The sequence below is a fragment of the Hypomesus transpacificus genome, chromosome 1 (assembly GCF_021917145.1).
Source record: "Hypomesus transpacificus isolate Combined female chromosome 1, fHypTra1, whole genome shotgun sequence".
NCBI classification, from domain to species: domain Eukaryota; kingdom Metazoa; phylum Chordata; class Actinopteri; order Osmeriformes; family Osmeridae; genus Hypomesus; species Hypomesus transpacificus.
Genome location: NC_061060.1, coordinates 6926006 through 6944267, shown reverse-complemented (window position 1 = coordinate 6944267; position 18262 = coordinate 6926006). Strand labels below are relative to the sequence as shown.

The following is an 18262-nucleotide window of genomic DNA, read 5'->3' as shown; positions in this document are numbered from 1 at the left end:
TGAGCTATGCATATGCAGCCCAAAAGCGCTGTTGATTCTTGTTGCTAGGCAGAGTGCACACCAGTAAAAATGGCGGACATTAAACAGCAAACTGGGAGGAGGAGGGCCCATCATCCAGTAGAGGTTGTGATTAGCGGGGGGAGGGAAGGGTGTGGTTGAGCTTGGTGGTTATGGAATATTGCCATTGCTTTGTCAGGGAAAAGAATATAGAGCTGAATCTGTATGTGCTTTCTGCATAGATTAATTGTGGGTATTAGTGACGAGAAAATCTCATTTCAGGGTATTCCGTTCTGGCCTTCCAGTGTATATATTCCAACTGCGCTTGCATAACAGATCAAATGGAGAAATAGATTTTTTCATGCTAAAGAAATCGACATTTTCTAGGCCACAATTATGAACACAATGGAATTGCTGTCTTCCCCCAAACAAAATGTTTTCAGAGAGAAGATTTGACATTTTGAATGGGAAAAGAGAAATATCTATTGTGATTTAATAGAGATGTCATAGTTTTTTGGGCTGAGGTTTAGGTAGGATGAGCTTTGAGTTGAAAGAAATACTGCAGCTTTGCTTATATGCCTCAGAATGGTTGCAATCACAACTGGTACTGGAGTGCCATTTATTATGAACCTGTGACAAGCTTATGATACAGAGAATACGTATTAGAAATCTCATTTATCTGCTTCATTGTATTTTGGATTACCTTTGACATTTGAAAGGTAAAACTGCTCATAATAAGTCACAAATCAGCTGTGTGGAAACGGTAACGGATGTCATTTTGATGACTGTATATCTGACTTCCCTTTGCAAAGAGTTGTATTGACCTGAGAGCTGAGCGCGGAGCGTGAGGAGACAACGTAGCTCCTTTAGTAGTTACGACCCTCTCACAAAACCAAACTGTCTCACGTCCAGCCACCCAAACTGTCTGTCTTATCTTTGGGAGGGATCCTTGTGGTGTGCCTGGCTGGACAGTCCAAGCAGATGGCTCTGGACTCTGACACGTTTGAGTATTTATTTCCCTCGGCTGACATGGAGGGCGGAAACCCAACCGTGGTCTAACTCAGTGGGGTTTGCAAAAGACCGCATCAAAACACTCTTCTTCTTTTTTTTTTTTAAAGAAAGCCTCCTCATGAATTTTGTGTATGGCATACTGTACCCTAATGCAGCACACTTCCGCTCAGATGAAATTCCCCGTAAGTGTATACCCTTTTGCAAAGTGCTTCCATGTAAGGAACTAGACTGTGTATGCTGAGGTAGTGACGGCTAAGGTACTGAAACGAAAAGCAGACTGTGGGAAGAGAGATTTAGTAAGTTTAATACATAATGGAACACAAACACATATGTACATATATATATATATATATATATATATATATATATATATATATATATATATATATATATATAGTGGCAGTGGCCTATTGACATTAAGAGGTTGCAAGTGATGGGTGTACATATGACTGAAAAGAGGATGATAATTTATCCATTAATTTTCAGTTGTAACCATGACATTTCTGCAGGCTCTGACAGCATCATTACATGAACACTGTGGGAGGAGGAATTAGGATACGAAATGGAACATTGGGGGTGTTTCAGTTCAATACATTTTCCACTATATTGGGTGAGATAAAACCTAGCGTTCTACTCAAGTCATTTAGTCCATCCTGTGACTAATGTAACTATGCTGTTATCCTCACTTCAGTCTAACAAAAAATCTGAGATACATTGCATATCTCCCAATTAAATTAGTTAAACTGCAAATAGGTCAAAAGTGTAAAGAACCGACACGGGTCCCTTCCAAAATGAAGGACTGCCAAAATATTTCGGTATACATATTTTTTTTATGTGTCACGATTCTTACATGGCATTTTGTCCAGGTAGTCAGGAACATCCCCACCAACCTACTTGAAATAAATGGCCTAGTTAGCTGAGCCAAGTTAGCTGAGCCTAATTCTGTGGTCACTGGTTTTCAGCCACTCCCTTTTAAGTTGACGGTAAAGATGACCTATGTCTGACAGTTGGAACTGGTATGTAAACTATAAATGAGATAGATATCATTGTAATACCTACCCAGGAATAAAATAAGATTTTGGAACAGTAATACACTAGTCATTTGATGCACTACATTAAGGCAAATTGTGTACAAAGGCAGACAAGAACTATACTCTGATCAGACCGGTAGTATTGTATCAGATTCAAGTGATTCAGAAGCTGGAATTTTGGAAAGCTACAGACACACAGATGTGTAAACAACAAGACGTGGCAGGACACTCTGACGTTAAGACCTAGAAGGGTAGGAGACTTAATGTGAAGAAAAATCTCCCCAACCTACTATATGCTGATTGTATTACTTCATTGAATATTTTGAATGTAAATAATGTATTTCCAGTGTACTAAAATGTTCAATACATTACTCAAAATCATGATGAGAACATGTGTTGCAATACACCATAATTCATAAGTCATTGCATAAGCCTTGTGTTGCCAAGGTCATAACTGAAAGCATCCTCTGTACAATGTAATTCTTAAACTGCTGTCATGCATGTTTCAGTAATTTATAGGAGTGTTCAGCGTTGTTATAATGCAATGTGGTCAAACTTTGGTTTTCAATATAATTTGTCTACATAACTAAAATCTAACAAACTCACACAAGACAATACAGACTTGAAGAATTATCAGGTGGAGTGGTAGTTAGGCTTGTGGAACAACACATGAAATGCATTGTTTAGAGACCAATAGGATTACTGGAATAACACAAAAAATACTAAATTCTTTATTCAACTGTGTAAATGTCATACGTTTTGATTTTGACGAGCATGCAAGCACAACATGGCAATTTTGCACAGAGGCAGCCTATAATCATCTAAAATCGTAAACAAGCCAGAAATATCAACATTTAAATACATGTCAGTGAAACCTGACTTTGTCTGATTAATTTGAAATAGGTTGTTGTTGGCCTATGTCTTACCTTAAACAAATCACAACTTCATTGAGCGCGCGCCTAAGCCATAAAAAGTGACCATGCTTGGCATTCGCTGTACCATGACCTGTGGCCTGTGGAATATTTCTGAAAGAATAAACTACTTTTTTCCCCAACAAACCTGAACTGAATATACGTAGCTAGTCACTCTGAGATAAACAAAGGGTGCATAATCTGAGAGATGTAATTGTGGCAATTTTGCATATATTCCTGGCCCAAGGCATTGATTGGTCTAAATCACATAAGGCTTGATCAAAGAAAATACACTTTAATGAAATATTGAATGCATAATTATTTTACAGTATGTACAGTATCATTCTAATTTAACATATTAATTTTCATCCATGGATTGTGCTCTCAACTGATTGTGCTCCCTAAAAAACTTTCAAACAGGAGTGCATAAAATATACATATGCACAGAAGCTTGGGTGTTTGGGGGTGTGGGGGGGGGTTGTCTTCCTTGATAAACTATACTCAATTCTTGCTTGGAAGAAAGCAAAGCAGCTGAACTCTTTATAATTAGAATGCACACTGCTTTCATCCGTAAACATGATATTTAACAAATCTGTTAAAGAGCTCACAAGCACTTCACGGAGACACAAAACCGTATGAACCATGGGCTACAAACTGAACTTGACCAAAAAATGATGCTTAAATGATACTTTTTATTTTCACTTTCTGACTTACATTTAGAAGTGCATGTTTAATGCATGTTTCCTTTCCGACAATACAATACCCTAAATTTACATTCAACGAAATACACTTTCCTTGCCTGCACACAATACTTTCTTTTGTAATATTTCTGCTACCTTATCTCTTAAGAGCCCTACAGCCTATTAACAGCAAACATTCTCACTGAAATCCCATCTGCTTGTTTTTATTTAAGTATTGGTTACTGGTTATCATGAAAATGATAATCAGAAACATTATATAGCTTTATAGTTATGTTTTGAAATTTGAACAACCCAACAGAGGAAAGATGATTGTTCACTGTACACGTGTTACATAGGCACGTCTCACAATTGATTCAAGCCGAGCCTACAATAGGTCTATATGCGTCACACACAGAACAAATAAAGCTTACAATGACACATTTTTCAACGCTGTATAGCCTTTTTTTTACTATGACGTATAATAACTTCAACGTGGCATACATTTTCATAAACAACCACAGTAAATACAGTAAATAATATGTAACCTCACTATACCAATTATTTCATTACAAAAGGTCCATATTCAAGCATATATTATGAGGGCAATACCGTAATATGCTGACATTCAAATCGAAGATATGTTGTTATTACACTGCTTTGGTGAGAAAGTATCCACGCCACTATGACACGTATACCACCCATTTACAATACTTTTCTGAAATGTAGAGCCGGACGTAAAAGTTCTGGAGCTCTGAGCAAAATTATGGCCTGCTTGGCTGCATGGGTACTGAGGCTCGGGCCTGTAACTGCTCCGTTGTATCAACAATGGATCCAGGAGAGGCTGTGACCTGTGTGTGGAGTAGTCCAAAGTGTTGTCGAATGTGTGATGGAAACGTGACCTCAGAGATGACTCCTCACGAATCTCTGGGGATAAGGAATCTTGAGATGAGGTGAGGGGCAACACGCGAGTCACGGTGTTGGAAGTGGATGGGACTGTTTGAGCTTGCTCCGTTAATTCAGGTGACCTGGCTTCTGAAAGGTGCTCCCTGTCCTCCGAGCGCCCATCAATGCTTTTGGCCATGTAGGACTTGCAGTGTAACTTCATGTGCTTTCGAAGGGAGCTTGGGTGGGTGTAACACTTCTCACACCCTCTGACCTTGCACATGTAGGGTTTATCACTGGAGTGAACGTGAGAATGCTTCTTTCGGTCACTGCTGTTAGCAAACCTCCGATTGCAGCCCTCGAACTCACATTTAAAAGGTTTTTCACCTAAACATGCAAAGAGAGAAATGACCGCTTGTTACTATGTTATTGTTCTGCATGTGGTGAAAGACTGGTTCTTGCAAACTAAGGTTAAACCCCCAACAGATTATATGTTCATTCCGACATATTTGTCTGACCTGTTCATTTAAAAATGAAAGGTCTCAATGTGACATGGGTTCTGTATGCTAACCAAGTATTTAACAGCACACATAAAAAAGTCCAACAAGGCAGTAGTAGGCTTACTGGTTACATCCAGGCTAATGAATAACATGTCAACATATTGTAATGAGTGAAGCTGTGTAAAAATAAAGGTATACCTAGGCAACATCACTCTCATTGTGATTTACCTCAAGAGTATTCACAGGCTAAAGAAAGGGGGGCCATTATTTGCTAGATTGCCAAGCTGAAGGGAGATGAATGCGATATTTATCAGCATGTGTTACACAATGTTACAACAACTCTGTCCTATTCAGACTTTCATGAGGTGAGGAAGTATAATATAATATAAATTCTAAACCTACTGCTATGGAACATTTGAATATTGGCCTCAGCTAGTCAAAGCATGATTACCATCTCTGAATACAAAAGCATATAATCTGAATTTAACCAAAATGTCTTTGACGAATGACAGTTTGTAATTGATGTGCAGTTCAATTGAAGACAAATCTATTCCAACAAGTCATGGTGAAACTAATGTTAACAAATCAATTCCACAGTATAGGCCACAAAGATGTGTGTGTGTGTGTGTGTGTGGGGGGGGGGGGGGTGTCTGCGTGTGTGTATGTGTGTGTTATCAATATATCTTATGATGCAGACTTCTTATTGATAAAAATATACTGAGACAAAAATAAAATGACACAATGCTCAACTACATTGTTTTACTTGGTATTTGCAATGGCAAAACATATTTCCTTTTTTCAGTATTTGTAAACCACATACGTTTTCTTAAGCATTTAAATCCAGTTGATATCTGTGAAAAAACTGACTTCGACTATAAAGGCACTGTGTTGTTTATACCTCATAACCTACTTGGCGCTTGAGCTCTTTACTAGCCTTGTGCCTGCGCGAGCGCAGAAGAGAATCGTCCCAACTGAGACTGCAACTGAGCGAATCGTAAAAGCTACGTCACAACTCTCCGGTGTCCCAGCATTTATTTATATATTTCACTGAATGAGTGGGAGCGGCACCCAAACAACCGGGCCTGTATCAGCCTTACTTCAGGTTCTCTGTCGAACTATTTTTCACTCCCTCACGTCACTCCTTCTTGATGAGTGCAATTACGACGGCAAAAACAGCCACTCTTTCATATAAAGAATTGCTAGTTGCATACAGTATGCACACAATAAAACACCATATTTCATGAATAATAACTGTATACAAAATACTTTTATATGAAATAAAGAATATCTGAAATAAAATACCATTCAATAATAACAATTTAAAGATAGGCTAATCTATAAGTGCTTTCCCGTAAACATGAACTGTTACCGTATCAAAAGTTGTGAAATCTATATTTCAGTTTCAAGAACATTAAACAATATATTTTACTAGTCATATAGGCCTCTACTGAAACCAATAATAAATCATGCATGTTTCCCCAAATACAATTCAGTAAAAATATAAACTCCTAGTTTTTTGGGACATAAGCTAATGTAGCCTAACTGTGATCACACATATTTAAAAGTTTATAAATACATTATTAAAATATTAGTATCGATTATCTACGATTGTAGAAACCTAGGTGGCTATTATTAATATTTGTACCCTTGTAATCGTACAATTATTGTTGTTTGTACTAGGCTATTCGTTTTAATATTATTACAGTACAAAACCATTTAACAATTTGTTGTGTTATTATTATTAAAATCACTGTTGTTACTAACCTGTGTGTGTCCTCTTGTGGATCTTGAGATTCTCTGATCTTGCAAAAACTTTTTCACAGCCGTGGAAAGGGCACGGAAAGGGCTTTTCCCCTGTGTGTACTCTGACGTGGTTTACCAGCTTGTATTTGGCTTTGAAAGGCTTTCTTTCCCTCGGACAATTCTCCCAGTGACACACGTATTCAGAGTGTTCTGGTCCTCCGACATGCTCCACTGTCACATGGGTGACAAGTTCATACATGGTCCCGAAAGTTCTGGCGCAGAGCTGCTTCCCGACCCCTTCTTGGCCGTCACTCCACTTACACACCAGCTCGTGCTTGAGGCTTTGCTTAGAGCATCTGAGGAAAGCGTCACCCCCTCCACGTTGAATTGCCATGTTCAGCGGTTTATACAGACCGAGAAACTGGGTGACAAGTTGTTGGCTGTTTCCCCTTGGGCCACTTATACTTTGACCGTAATGATGCGTCCGAGAGAGGATATCCCCAGGTAGACCTAACATCACTTGGCTTCCGAGGTCTCGGGTTGCGTCGGTGGAGCCATGGGCCTGCTCGTGATAAGCGGTGAAAAAAGCGTGGCTTCTGGTATCTCTATAGCTCGGGAGGTCACGATACCTCCCAATCCCGCCATGTTGGTTCGTTCTTGATGCCAGTTGATCAGTGACGGGTGGCATGCCGGCTCCAGAAAGATTGGCTCCAATGATAATGCCCCTAGGGCTGGGCTCTAACCGGTGGCTGGGGTATCCAGAGTCTGAAAAATGGGGAACCGAATGGTCAACATATGCACTGGACCTCGTCTCGGGATAGTCTCGCAAATTGTGCGAGGGGCAGAGTTTTAAGGAACTGCCAGTGGGGTGCCCCATGTGCTCCCCTGCCAAAGGTGGCAGCCCCACGCTGGGATCAGTATTGCTCTCCCCGGGGTTGACGCAAGAAAGAGGGCAGCCACTAAACCTCGACAGGCTTGTCATGTTTTGTTGTGAGTTTGGCTGTGAGTTTGCAAAATCAACCAAATTAGTGCTCAAGATTTACCTAGAAATCTTGTTTCCATTTTCCCTGCTGTATATCATCTGCATGTGAAATTCTTGGCCGTGAACTTCGCAGGAGCAGGAACAAGACTCAAGTTCGTTGAAGTTGGTGTGAGTCCCATGCCGTTCACTTTGCCCTCTTGATTTGTGGCAATAACCGTGGTAGTAAAAATGCTTCGAAACAGGCCATGGAGCAATATAAAAGCACAGCAGGCAAACCTGTTTTAAAAAAAGGGCGCTTTGGGATTGGTTGGAATGTGCTATGATTGACAGGCCCTGGGTTTGTTTTAAAAGGGACACGCAGGCGTTCACTGCACGACTCCGTTTTCAAATATCGCTGAGAAAATGCTTTGAAATGTGCCGCGTATACACTGCCAAATATTGGTGCCTCTTTAACTTCAGGCGCCATATTACAACGCCTTAAAGTTCGACATTATTTCTATTGCTTATACTGTCTGAGAGAACATAACTGTCGAGTTATGAAAGCTTATATAGACCAAACCCAACCCAAACATATGACAATGACATCTTACGTATAATGGTTCAACCAAATTATTGATACGGAATCAGGAGACATGAGTCCCTATGCATTTGCAAATTAAATTAAAAAAGCCCCAGGTGTTCTTCATTTGGCTCATTCTTAAATATTGCCATGCATTTGGAATAGCAAAGGATGTACAGCCGTATTATGTTAACTCTGATTGGTCTGCCCTGCTAAAACGCAATTCTTATGACTAACAGGCTGTAAACAAGTGTTACGCAGCATCAACTCATGCTAGGATTGTGGTTCTCAAGGTACAGGATTCCTTTGTAATTCATGTTACTTACATACGGTTAAATATGCTCACACTACCAATAACTCAATTAAAGAAGCACAAACAAATATGCAACAAGTAGGCTATTTCCATAGCCTACGTATTGATCAACACTTTGGCTACGACCTCTTGGTTTGAAAATTACACTAAGGGGTTAATTAGTGGTGAAGATCGTTTTTTGGGACTGTCCCATTGAAATTCACATATTATCATAGTCGGCATGTTCTGTACTGTTTGTGGATATTACAGCTGCATTTAGACACTTTTTCTATAACTCGATGAAAACCAACATCTAAATTAATGCCACAGCCATTAACTTACCGAGGTAACAACAAAATAACAGCAAGGATGTAAATGTTTCCAGCGTTGCTTTCAATGTATTTATGGAAGAGCGACCTGGTTCAGTCAACATGTGATTTGATAGTCTATACATGTATTAAAGTATAGGCTGTGCAATTATAACACAATAAACTGAATAGTTCAGGGTCATCACGTTTTTGAACGTTGAACCATTAATTAAGTAAGGCCATATTTGTGTATAAATGCAAAAATGTCTTTATAAAGATAGACTACAGCTTTGTCCAAAGTGACACTATAGTCTTACTACATGAGAACTAGAGCACCTGCTGTCCATTCGGTTGTGAAAAATACAGCTTTCAGCAAATGATAGCTGAAATACGCTGTTGAAAAGTGCTTTGTCAAGAGTGGGTCCAACATGTGAAAAAAATAACTAAATAACACACAAAATTCGACTGGATAACTGGATTAAGCCACACGTGGTCAGTAATCAAATAACAGATTTTATACATTTGTGTTTTCATTATAGTGTTGCACATTTAGAAATAATGGTGATTATCTATCCTCCAACTCTTAATTAGTTGTTCCTATGTCAATTTCACAGTCCTAGGCTGAAGGGAGCAGTAAGGGGCCCTTACTGGGGCATCAAAACCTAGGCCTACACTGCAGGTTGGAGGATTCAAAAGATTTACGTAATCTTCATCTTAACAGTAACATAGGACAATAAATCTGAGAAATAGGCTATACATACTTTTTTTTATTTGTATCTATCTGAAAACAGTCTTTATGAATGGGGTAGTCCTTCCTACCAAACCGTGTCCCTATATTTCACCTTTCCAGTCAGTTCATTTAGTAGGCTAGTGGTTGAGGAGTGGCAACCTGATAACAATATCACGATTGTGACCTAATGCCACAAATACAGCCAATAACGTTGATATGAGACTAATCACATTTTGGAGCATTTTACATTAGCTTAAGCACCTTGTGAGAAACACATCTCATTATAACACATTATGCAACCTCGCCAAATGTCTATGGAGGTATGGGTATACTTAAAATCATTAGAATAGTATCATTAATTTCAGCACAGAGATCATTCAATCTGCAATTTTGAAGGAAAGGGCACAAGGCTGCTAACATTGAATGTGAGTAATTTGCCTCTTATCTGTTAAAGAATAAGCTCATAGAAATCCTCAACCTTCACACTCAAAGACATCAGACAAAGATATGTGTCAGGTGCTGAGGACCACTGGCTTGTTATGATAAAAACAACATTGAGGAACAGTCTAGCAGGTAAAAACTGCATGGTAATATTTTGAGTAATACCTTATATTTCATACATACCATCATTCAAACATAAATGTGACCAAATACAAGTATATAGACAGTATCTGTGGTTTCATGGTACAGAATAAAAAGTTGAATGAAACAGACCAGACAATCTTTCAATCACATAGAAAATATCACACTTCAACACGGTCATTTAATAGACTTAATCCAAGAAGGTCATAGCATCGTGACCTCAAACAACATTAGAGCGAAGTACTGGAATTGTTTGATTCAATATTAAAACAGTATTGTGACAGGATGTGAATGTGACTGTAATACATGGATAGGGTACCAATCTAACTTAAACTTGATATTTTTGCCTCCTCAACAATGTGCGATTACAAATATTCGGGTTAAAATGGCACCCGTCGCCATGTTAGAAAGACGCCTCAGTACAGTTTATGTACAATTGCACAACCGTGTACATCAACCTTCACTTGAGAAAAATCTAGTGGTGCAAGATTGCCTGTAGACATGACATTGCCCAAGCACATCATTCATATTCTATGATATTGTGGCACTTTAAAGTATTCACAAGCTGGCGACTTTATGGATCCATTTGAAGTGGGACATACCGTACCTCCTGGTACTGCATTCATTCTGTATGTGTGAGTGAGCGTGAGTATGTGTCTGTCTGTGAATAATATGATAATGAAGGAGACCACATGTTACAGTATTACCATGACTTTATGAAATTTAGATGAATTAGCAGGTTTGGGGTGAGGCCATTTGCAGACAGATGCTCCAATAAACCACAGCAAGGAGTCAATTAACTTGTTGAGCCATATCACAGCAATTCTTATGAACAGCTCACAGGCAGTAGAAGCCCATCCAGGAGAACTCACCTCTAGACCTCAACTGAGCATATACAGAAATATAGCAACTTTTTGTCTTTTAATGTGGTGTGTGTGTGGGAGGGAAGGGGGGAGGGGGTGGCTTGCTCAACATGAGGATTGGTAAGCCCAATGAGGACTAAAAGTATGTTTTTTGAGATAGTTTACTACCAATGAAGGACTAATAAACTATGTTAATCCTTCCTAAATCACCAACTAATTAGATGAAACGAGTATTACATCTCTTCCGGCACAGTAACACTGCACTCATGCAAGTTGGAATTTAACAAGGATGTAGCCTTTAGTCTGAAAATACAGGACACATGTATCATTATGGCTATCTACAAGAGGGCTTGGGTTGCTTTCATTCCATTGTCCTTGTACATAGTCAGTAGACGATGAGGCTAAATAAGACCATGGCTCCATGATGGCTGTGTAAAAAGTAACCTCAAACAATGTACAAAAGCAGTGCTATGGATGGACTTTTAATATCCTGGTATACCAATATTTCACTGATCATTCACTCTAGGAAGAGGTTAACATGAGTGAATGGTTTAAGAAATGTGATGGTAGGTTCACTCTCCCTGTCACTGTAATTTCAAAACAATCGCAAAGTCAATGCATCCAAGAGGTTGAGAATCATTCATCATTTTTAAGGCCACTGCATTGATGAAGGCCAGTTAGGAAAAGCATATCCATCATTCCCATATCAAACCAGAACAAAGTTACTTTCGAAGCTCTCTCTTTCTTTTTTTCCAATACAAACATGCATCTTGCATCAATTTGGAAACATCCAAAACAGAAATATATTTCTTTCTAAAACACCTATGTTTCCTAATAAATAAATAAAAACTACTTGTGTATGACTGTAAAGTATCGCTGTCATTGAACTTATTTGTATTATTATATTGTATAGCAAATAAGTTGCTGGACCAACGCATGCATTTGTTTGCACAATAAATATGTGTAGCAATGTAATTCACTGCAATGCGTAGTTGTTGTCCAACTATTGTTTATTGCGTTTCAATGAAGTTTCTTCAATGAAGGCTCGTGCACATGCGGCACCTACATCTGCTTAAATATGCAATTGATGGTCAGATTTAGCCTATCCTTCCAGTAGGCTATTTTGCCTATAGCCTACATTGTCAAACAAATATGAACTATCAAATACAGCGTATAGTGTCTGGGAAGACACCATTGCTGATTGTGGAAAATCAAATTTAAACTGTCGTGAGCTTTTTAAGGCTTACGCATATAGCCTATAGTCCAGAAACAGATTCAAAGCGCATGCCCGATAGACGTTTAGACCCGCTGTACCATGATGCTCGAAAAAGAATCCTAAATTCATATTTTTTCTAATTTAACAAATGTGGTCAAATTGAACATGATAATCCAGCATTCAGTATTTTAACGAATAGGTGTGGTTTGCTCATTTTAAACATTTTAGAAACGTTTGTAATTCTAGATTATTATTTAGTTTTTACCATAGCCCTACATTGTAACAATAATAATAACCCGCAACATCTATGGCATGAAATATATGGAAAATATATAAATCTATGTTATGTATGATAAGATAAATGTTAAAGGTCAAAAATACCTTATGACGCTGCAAATAGGCTAATGAAGAGAATCAGCATCAGCATATCACGAAATCTGTTGGCTATTCTAAAAATATATCGTCATATTTTGTCTTTACAAACAGAAATCTAGGCTATAGCATTTAAAATGTATATTCAGAACTATTTATTTGCCAAAATAAGTGAGAAACGACATTGGTTGACTTGAACGTTGCAACTGGAAGGCTGGTCTTCCAACCTGCGATAGGTAGCCTGATCAGGCCCAATTTGGTATATTAGTTAAGTCATTAATTTAAGTTACAGCTTTAGACCTGCATGCTTCAGTTGTCCAGGCCTTTGATATCCGTTATACATAGTCTCCTTATTTTCATAAGTATTCAACTCAGTAACTGCTATTGAAAAACACTGAACAACTTGGTCTTTAGTGTTTTACTACAGCTCATGTTTTTGTCTCTTCTCTGTGCAACAGTTGCTTTCGATTATTTGACGGAGACAGTAACCTATAACAACTTGTGAGTCCATTTCAGAGCCAAAGGTCGAAGCCTCTTGATTGCCATGTTGTCCGCAACCCACAAGTTCAGGAAAGGTGGTAACTAGATGAATGTGTTTCGTTGTAGAGACAACGGTGCACGTGCTTCTAATCGTTAATCATTTTATAGTAACACTCTCACTGTGAACATACCATATACAATAACCTTGCCGACTCCAACAAGCCAATAAAATATCGAGGAGGGAAAGTTAAGGAAACTGAACTGCCTGTCACATGCGAAAGTTCACGAAGGTCGCCATAAATCTCATTCTCGAACACTGAAAGGCAAACTCGCAGTTAACTCATGTTCTCTCCCTCTGAGTGTTGGATGTGTGTGCGCGCTTGTGTGTGTGCGACAAAGAGAAGGGGGGGGGGGGGGGTGAAGGGCAGTAGAGAGAAGGGGAAGATGGGGGTGGATGCGAGTGCGCGTGAGTGTGTAATAGAGAGAGTGAGTGAAGGAGGGAGGGTATGAGAGAGCGTTTGTAACGTGTGTAAAAGAGAGAAGGCAAACGAGTAAGCTACAGAAGGTTTGAGCACGTGAGGCTGGTGAAAAAAAGAGGGAGAAGGAATCGTTTTGCCGTTTATCGTTTGCAGAGTTGGTTGAAATTCTTAATGCAGTCGTGAGAAAAGCGGTGTAACTTACACAAAAAGTTATAGCTACCGCTTGAAATAAATAAGTTAAATGTTTAGTTTTTTGTCAGTTAGCCTACTAAGAATCCCTTTAAATATGTTAAGGTTATGAACACGTGCACAGCTTAAACTTTTATCTCAAACGTCTTTCAAGAGGCAGCGAAAATGATTATTAGGCTACATAATAAATCAAACTCACCTTGCATTTTAAAACACTTTTCTCGACGCAAATGTTGTGGGAGTGATTGCAGGGTGCATGCGGGCGAAAGCAGAATGAAGACTGATTTGAAGACTTCTCTTTTTTCTTTTTTCAGATGCCTAAAATAAAGAATGTGAGCTCCTTCCTGGGACAGATTGAGGGGAAAGGGATGTGAAAGGCTTGGAGTTATAAAGCGCCGCTTGAAGCACTCAACGCGTCTCTGAACTTGATCAGATTTTATGTATCCTGCAGCGAGTCAGCGGCAACCCTGTGAAACTCGCTCAATGGCACGGATTTTTGGCTAGGCAAAAAATCTCAGGATATTACAATTACTGCCATCGTTCTTTCTGTCTTTTATTCCCCCGTCTTACACCCTATAGAGCTTTGCAAAAAAAAATACCCCCCCCACTCCCATCAAGCGGCTCAAGAAAGCCACATTTCGGAACTCTGCCAAGAACATTCATGTTCTCATAATAAGAGCCAAAATGCTCAGATAAAAAGAGATAGATAGATAAACAGATAGGGAGATAAATACATAGATACATTGATGTAAAATTGTTTAGGATAAACCCATATTACAAAATTAGCCTGGATCGTGGCAGAACTATAGTGTTGGTAGTGAATAAATGGGTTTATTCGTTAGGCCTATATGAAGTTAGGCACTGAACTCAAACCGCCAGTCCACTTTCACAAAGTATGTTGTATTAGAACAAATATTTATAATCATTACTGGCCTCTGGTAATATATTTTAAAATGAAGAAATTATGTTTATTTAACTTTTTTAATCGTTTGTGAGATCAACATGCGAAATAAAATAAGACCCATATTTTGCGAGTGTCCCGTTACTTTACCTGCAAAAATAATGCCTGAACCAACCAATCAAATTAAACCATTGAGACGAACTGCCATTTTCAATAACAAACTGTGCCAATCAACAGAAATCTAGCCAATTAACTCCCTTCGTTGGCGTCACGTGCTAAAGGGGCAGCTGAGCTCTCATTGGCCATCGTAGCACTGCCTCCCGAGTTCATTTATGTGCAGGGAGTGAGTGATTGACTTTATCAGTCCAAGGACATCATTCTACTGGAAAGGGGGGGAAGTTTGATCCTCTTTCTCACGGATTGCAGTTACGGGAGTTTTCTCCCCGCTCTACAACCGAAGGATTGTTTTTTTCCCCGATGTGTTTCATTCAGTTTTTTTTATTTTGAAATTTACTGTTTCAGCACACCGCAATCGTGTTCCCGTTATTTGCACCTAGCGTAAGCTCCACTAACCTGGGCTTTCAGTTTAATTTTCTTTTCTTTCATTGTCTACGTTTGATTTAGCCCAATGACTATGCTTCTTGATAGCGGTCCGCAGTTCCCTTCGCTAGGAGTAGGGGGATTCGGAACACCACGACATCATGAAATAGGAAACAGAGACCCAAGCCTGGGACTGAATCCCTTCGCCGATTCCTCTCACTCCGCAGCTTTCAAAATCAGCCCGGTGGCTCACGATATCGCCTCCAGCCAGACTTCAGCTTTTACCCCGCAAGCTACTGGGTATGCAGCTGCCCTGGGACACCATCATAGTGGACAGGTTGGTTCGTACGGCGGGGGAGCGTTCAATACAACCCGGGACTTTCTCTTCCGAAACCGTGGCATGGGAGAGTCCGCTGCTTCGAGTGCCCAGCATGGGATCTTTGCCGCGTCTGCGGGGAGCTTGCACGGACCTCCTGGAATCTCTGATAACCCTGGACACTTGCTATTTCCAGGGCTTCACGACCAGACGGTAAGCCATACTTCACCAAGTGGACATGTAGTCAACAGTCAAATGCATCTTGGTTTACGCGGGGACATTTTTGGAAGACCTGACCCGTATCGCCCGGTCGCAAGCCCTCGGACGGATCCTTATGGCGCTGCTCAGCTCCACAACTACAACCATCCAATCAATATGAATATGGGGATGAATGTGCCGACACACCATGGTCCAGGGGCCTTCTTTAGATATATGAGACAACCAATTAAGCAAGAAATGTCATGTAAATGGATAGATGAAAATCAGATGAACCGACCCAAAAAGACTTGCGACAGGACTTTCAGTACAATGCACGAGATGGTGACGCACGTCTCAATGGAACACGTTGGCGGCCCCGAGCAAAGTAACCACATATGCTTTTGGGAGGATTGCCCGAGAGAAGGGAAATCTTTTAAGGCCAAGTACAAACTTGTGAATCATATTCGTGTACACACTGGAGAGAAACCCTTCCCCTGCCCATTTCCTGGATGTGGGAAAATATTCGCCAGGTCGGAAAATTTGAAAATTCACAAAAGAACACACACAGGTAGGCCTAAGCACTCATTCAACAAACGACTGTCATTTATTAGCCTAATCATAACATGTTGTTTTATTTGAACAAGACGATTCATGGGTGTTCTAATAATTAATGACAGGCTAGATGGTTTGTTTTAGCAGCGTAGGCCTGGGACGCAAAGGCCCTATTGTAGGTTATGTTTTGTTATTCTTGGTTTCAATTAGAAAATATGTTGAATAGAAGATTGGGTTGTCCAGCGTTAGGAATTTATTGTGGCCCATAACATTTACTACGTGTTGTTAAAATTGCGTTAACTTGATCTATAACTTAAAACAAAAACTCTTAGTGTCACCCTGTGCATATGCGGAAGCCTGTGTGTGTGTATGTGTGTGTGTTGAGGTTGAGTGGGGCACATATTGCCCAAACGCTAAAGTGTGAGCAAATTAGCCTAACTAAATTTAGACGGAGCAGTCCTGGTGCGGGTGTTTTTGTGTGACTGAACACTTGGCCAGTTTGTCACTTTCCTTGTTTACCTTCCAAACCTTGGGCTAGCCTATTAGCCTAAACCCAACTGTGTTAATGAACATAACCAGTTAAATTAGATTACAGTGTTTTAGTACTACTCAAACTCGATTCATAATAGGGCACTTCAATGCCACAGCCATCTTATTTGAATGAAAAACGCTCAGTAGCGGGCAAGCAATGTTTCTGTCATCAAGCTTGTGAGCGTGCATGCTTGTTGCAATTACAGTGGTTAAACTATATATGCGTTTTATACTAAACTGTGTTTATCCCATGTTACAGGTGAGAAGCCGTTTAAGTGTGAATTCGATGGGTGTGACAGACGCTTTGCTAACAGCAGCGACAGGAAAAAGCACATGCACGTGCACACATCTGACAAGCCATACATCTGCAAAGTGTGCGACAAGTCATACACACACCCCAGCTCTCTCAGGAAACACATGAAGGTAATTAACATCTTCATTACACCTTAAACACATTAACACAACGTTGTCCCCTAGCTATAGTTGAATACACCCATTTAGCTTTCAGGAGATGCCTCTTCAAAGTAATTTCTTTTCGAGAATTAAAACAGGAAAGTAATGGAGTTCATGTCTTGCATGACCCTATGTAATAGCAAGCAACATATCAAATGTCCAGTTAAAGCGTGCTAACCAAGAATTCAGCCTAAAGCAATCACCATTGGAACCCCTCATTTATTGTCATTTTTCACTCTCATTACTGCAGGTACACGAGTCTCAAGGTTCCGAGTCGTCTCCAGCAGCAAGCTCTGGATACGAGTCGTCCACACCACCAGTGCTGGTGTCAGCGAACACTGAAGACCCGACAAAAACACCACCGTCAGCTGTACAAAACACGTCTGCTCACAGTGATGGACTGCCACCCAACTTTAATGAATGGTACGTTTGAAGTCAGAAGCAGCCTTTCAGTGTGGACCAAGAGGTTTAGGAAACCTTAAAAACTACTCACGTTAAGGTGTATAAAATGGGATTTGAAGATCATGAGGAAATGAGAGCAATCCAGCGGAAGCAGCCCGCATCTGTTCTCAGGATACGAAATTTGACTTTTATTCCGAGTTCGAAGAAAACAAATAAATCCTAAATAATAAAATAATACTTTCTAAGAATAAATAAAATGTTTTTCCTTTTTTAGTTTACAGATTCCAGATTATTTTATTTTTCATTTTATGTATTTTCTCAAAATTTATTTAAAAAAGGAAATAAAGAATATTTCACGGTGTTTTATATAACGGTGATACATACTGTCGCCTTTCAATTGATTGTTAAAACTTCAGACAGTCTTAAGAAACGTGCCAAAGTCTTTGTCTTGAACTTGAACAAAAAATAAATCATAAATAAATATATACTCGTGAATGTATTTCCTTGTTTGATGGGGTCGAATCTGTTGTCAACGTCCGTTTTCAGGTGGAGAAATGTGGTA

The 18262-nt window shown here is 39.6% G+C and overlaps 2 protein-coding genes across 2 annotated transcripts; one reads left to right on the top strand and one right to left on the bottom strand.

Moving 5' to 3' along the window:
* Positions 1-3632: 3632 nt before the first annotated feature.
* Positions 3633-7737, bottom strand: zic6 (zic family member 6). Its single transcript, XM_047025422.1, has 2 exons — positions 6777-7737; positions 3633-4899 (listed from the first exon to the last, which is right to left on the bottom strand). The coding sequence occupies exons 1-2, from the start codon at positions 7735-7737 to the stop codon at positions 4256-4258; spliced, it is 1605 nt and encodes a 534-aa protein (XP_046881378.1). The 3' UTR covers positions 3633-4255.
* Positions 7738-15153: 7416 nt separating this feature from the next.
* Positions 15154-17845, top strand: zic3 (zic family member 3 heterotaxy 1 (odd-paired homolog, Drosophila)). Its single transcript, XM_047025435.1, has 3 exons — positions 15154-16330; positions 17105-17268; positions 17549-17845. The coding sequence occupies exons 1-3, from the start codon at positions 15337-15339 to the stop codon at positions 17729-17731; spliced, it is 1341 nt and encodes a 446-aa protein (XP_046881391.1). The 5' UTR covers positions 15154-15336; the 3' UTR covers positions 17732-17845.
* Positions 17846-18262: the final 417 nt, after the last annotated feature.

Coding starts and splice junctions, on each gene's coding strand:
- zic3 (XM_047025435.1), top strand. CDS start 15,337: ATGACTATGCTTCTTGATAGCGGTCCGCAGTTCCCTTCGCTAGGAGTA. Junction 16,331..17,104: donor TCACAAAAGAACACACACAG/GTAGGCCTAAGC, acceptor CCCATGTTACAG/GTGAGAAGCCGTTTAAGTGT. Junction 17,269..17,548: donor CTCTCAGGAAACACATGAAG/GTAATTAACATC, acceptor TCATTACTGCAG/GTACACGAGTCTCAAGGTTC.
- zic6 (XM_047025422.1), bottom strand. CDS start 7,737: ATGACAAGCCTGTCGAGGTTTAGTGGCTGCCCTCTTTCTTGCGTCAAC. Junction 4,900..6,776: donor CCACAAGAGGACACACACAG/GTTAGTAACAAC, acceptor TTGCATGTTTAG/GTGAAAAACCTTTTAAATGT.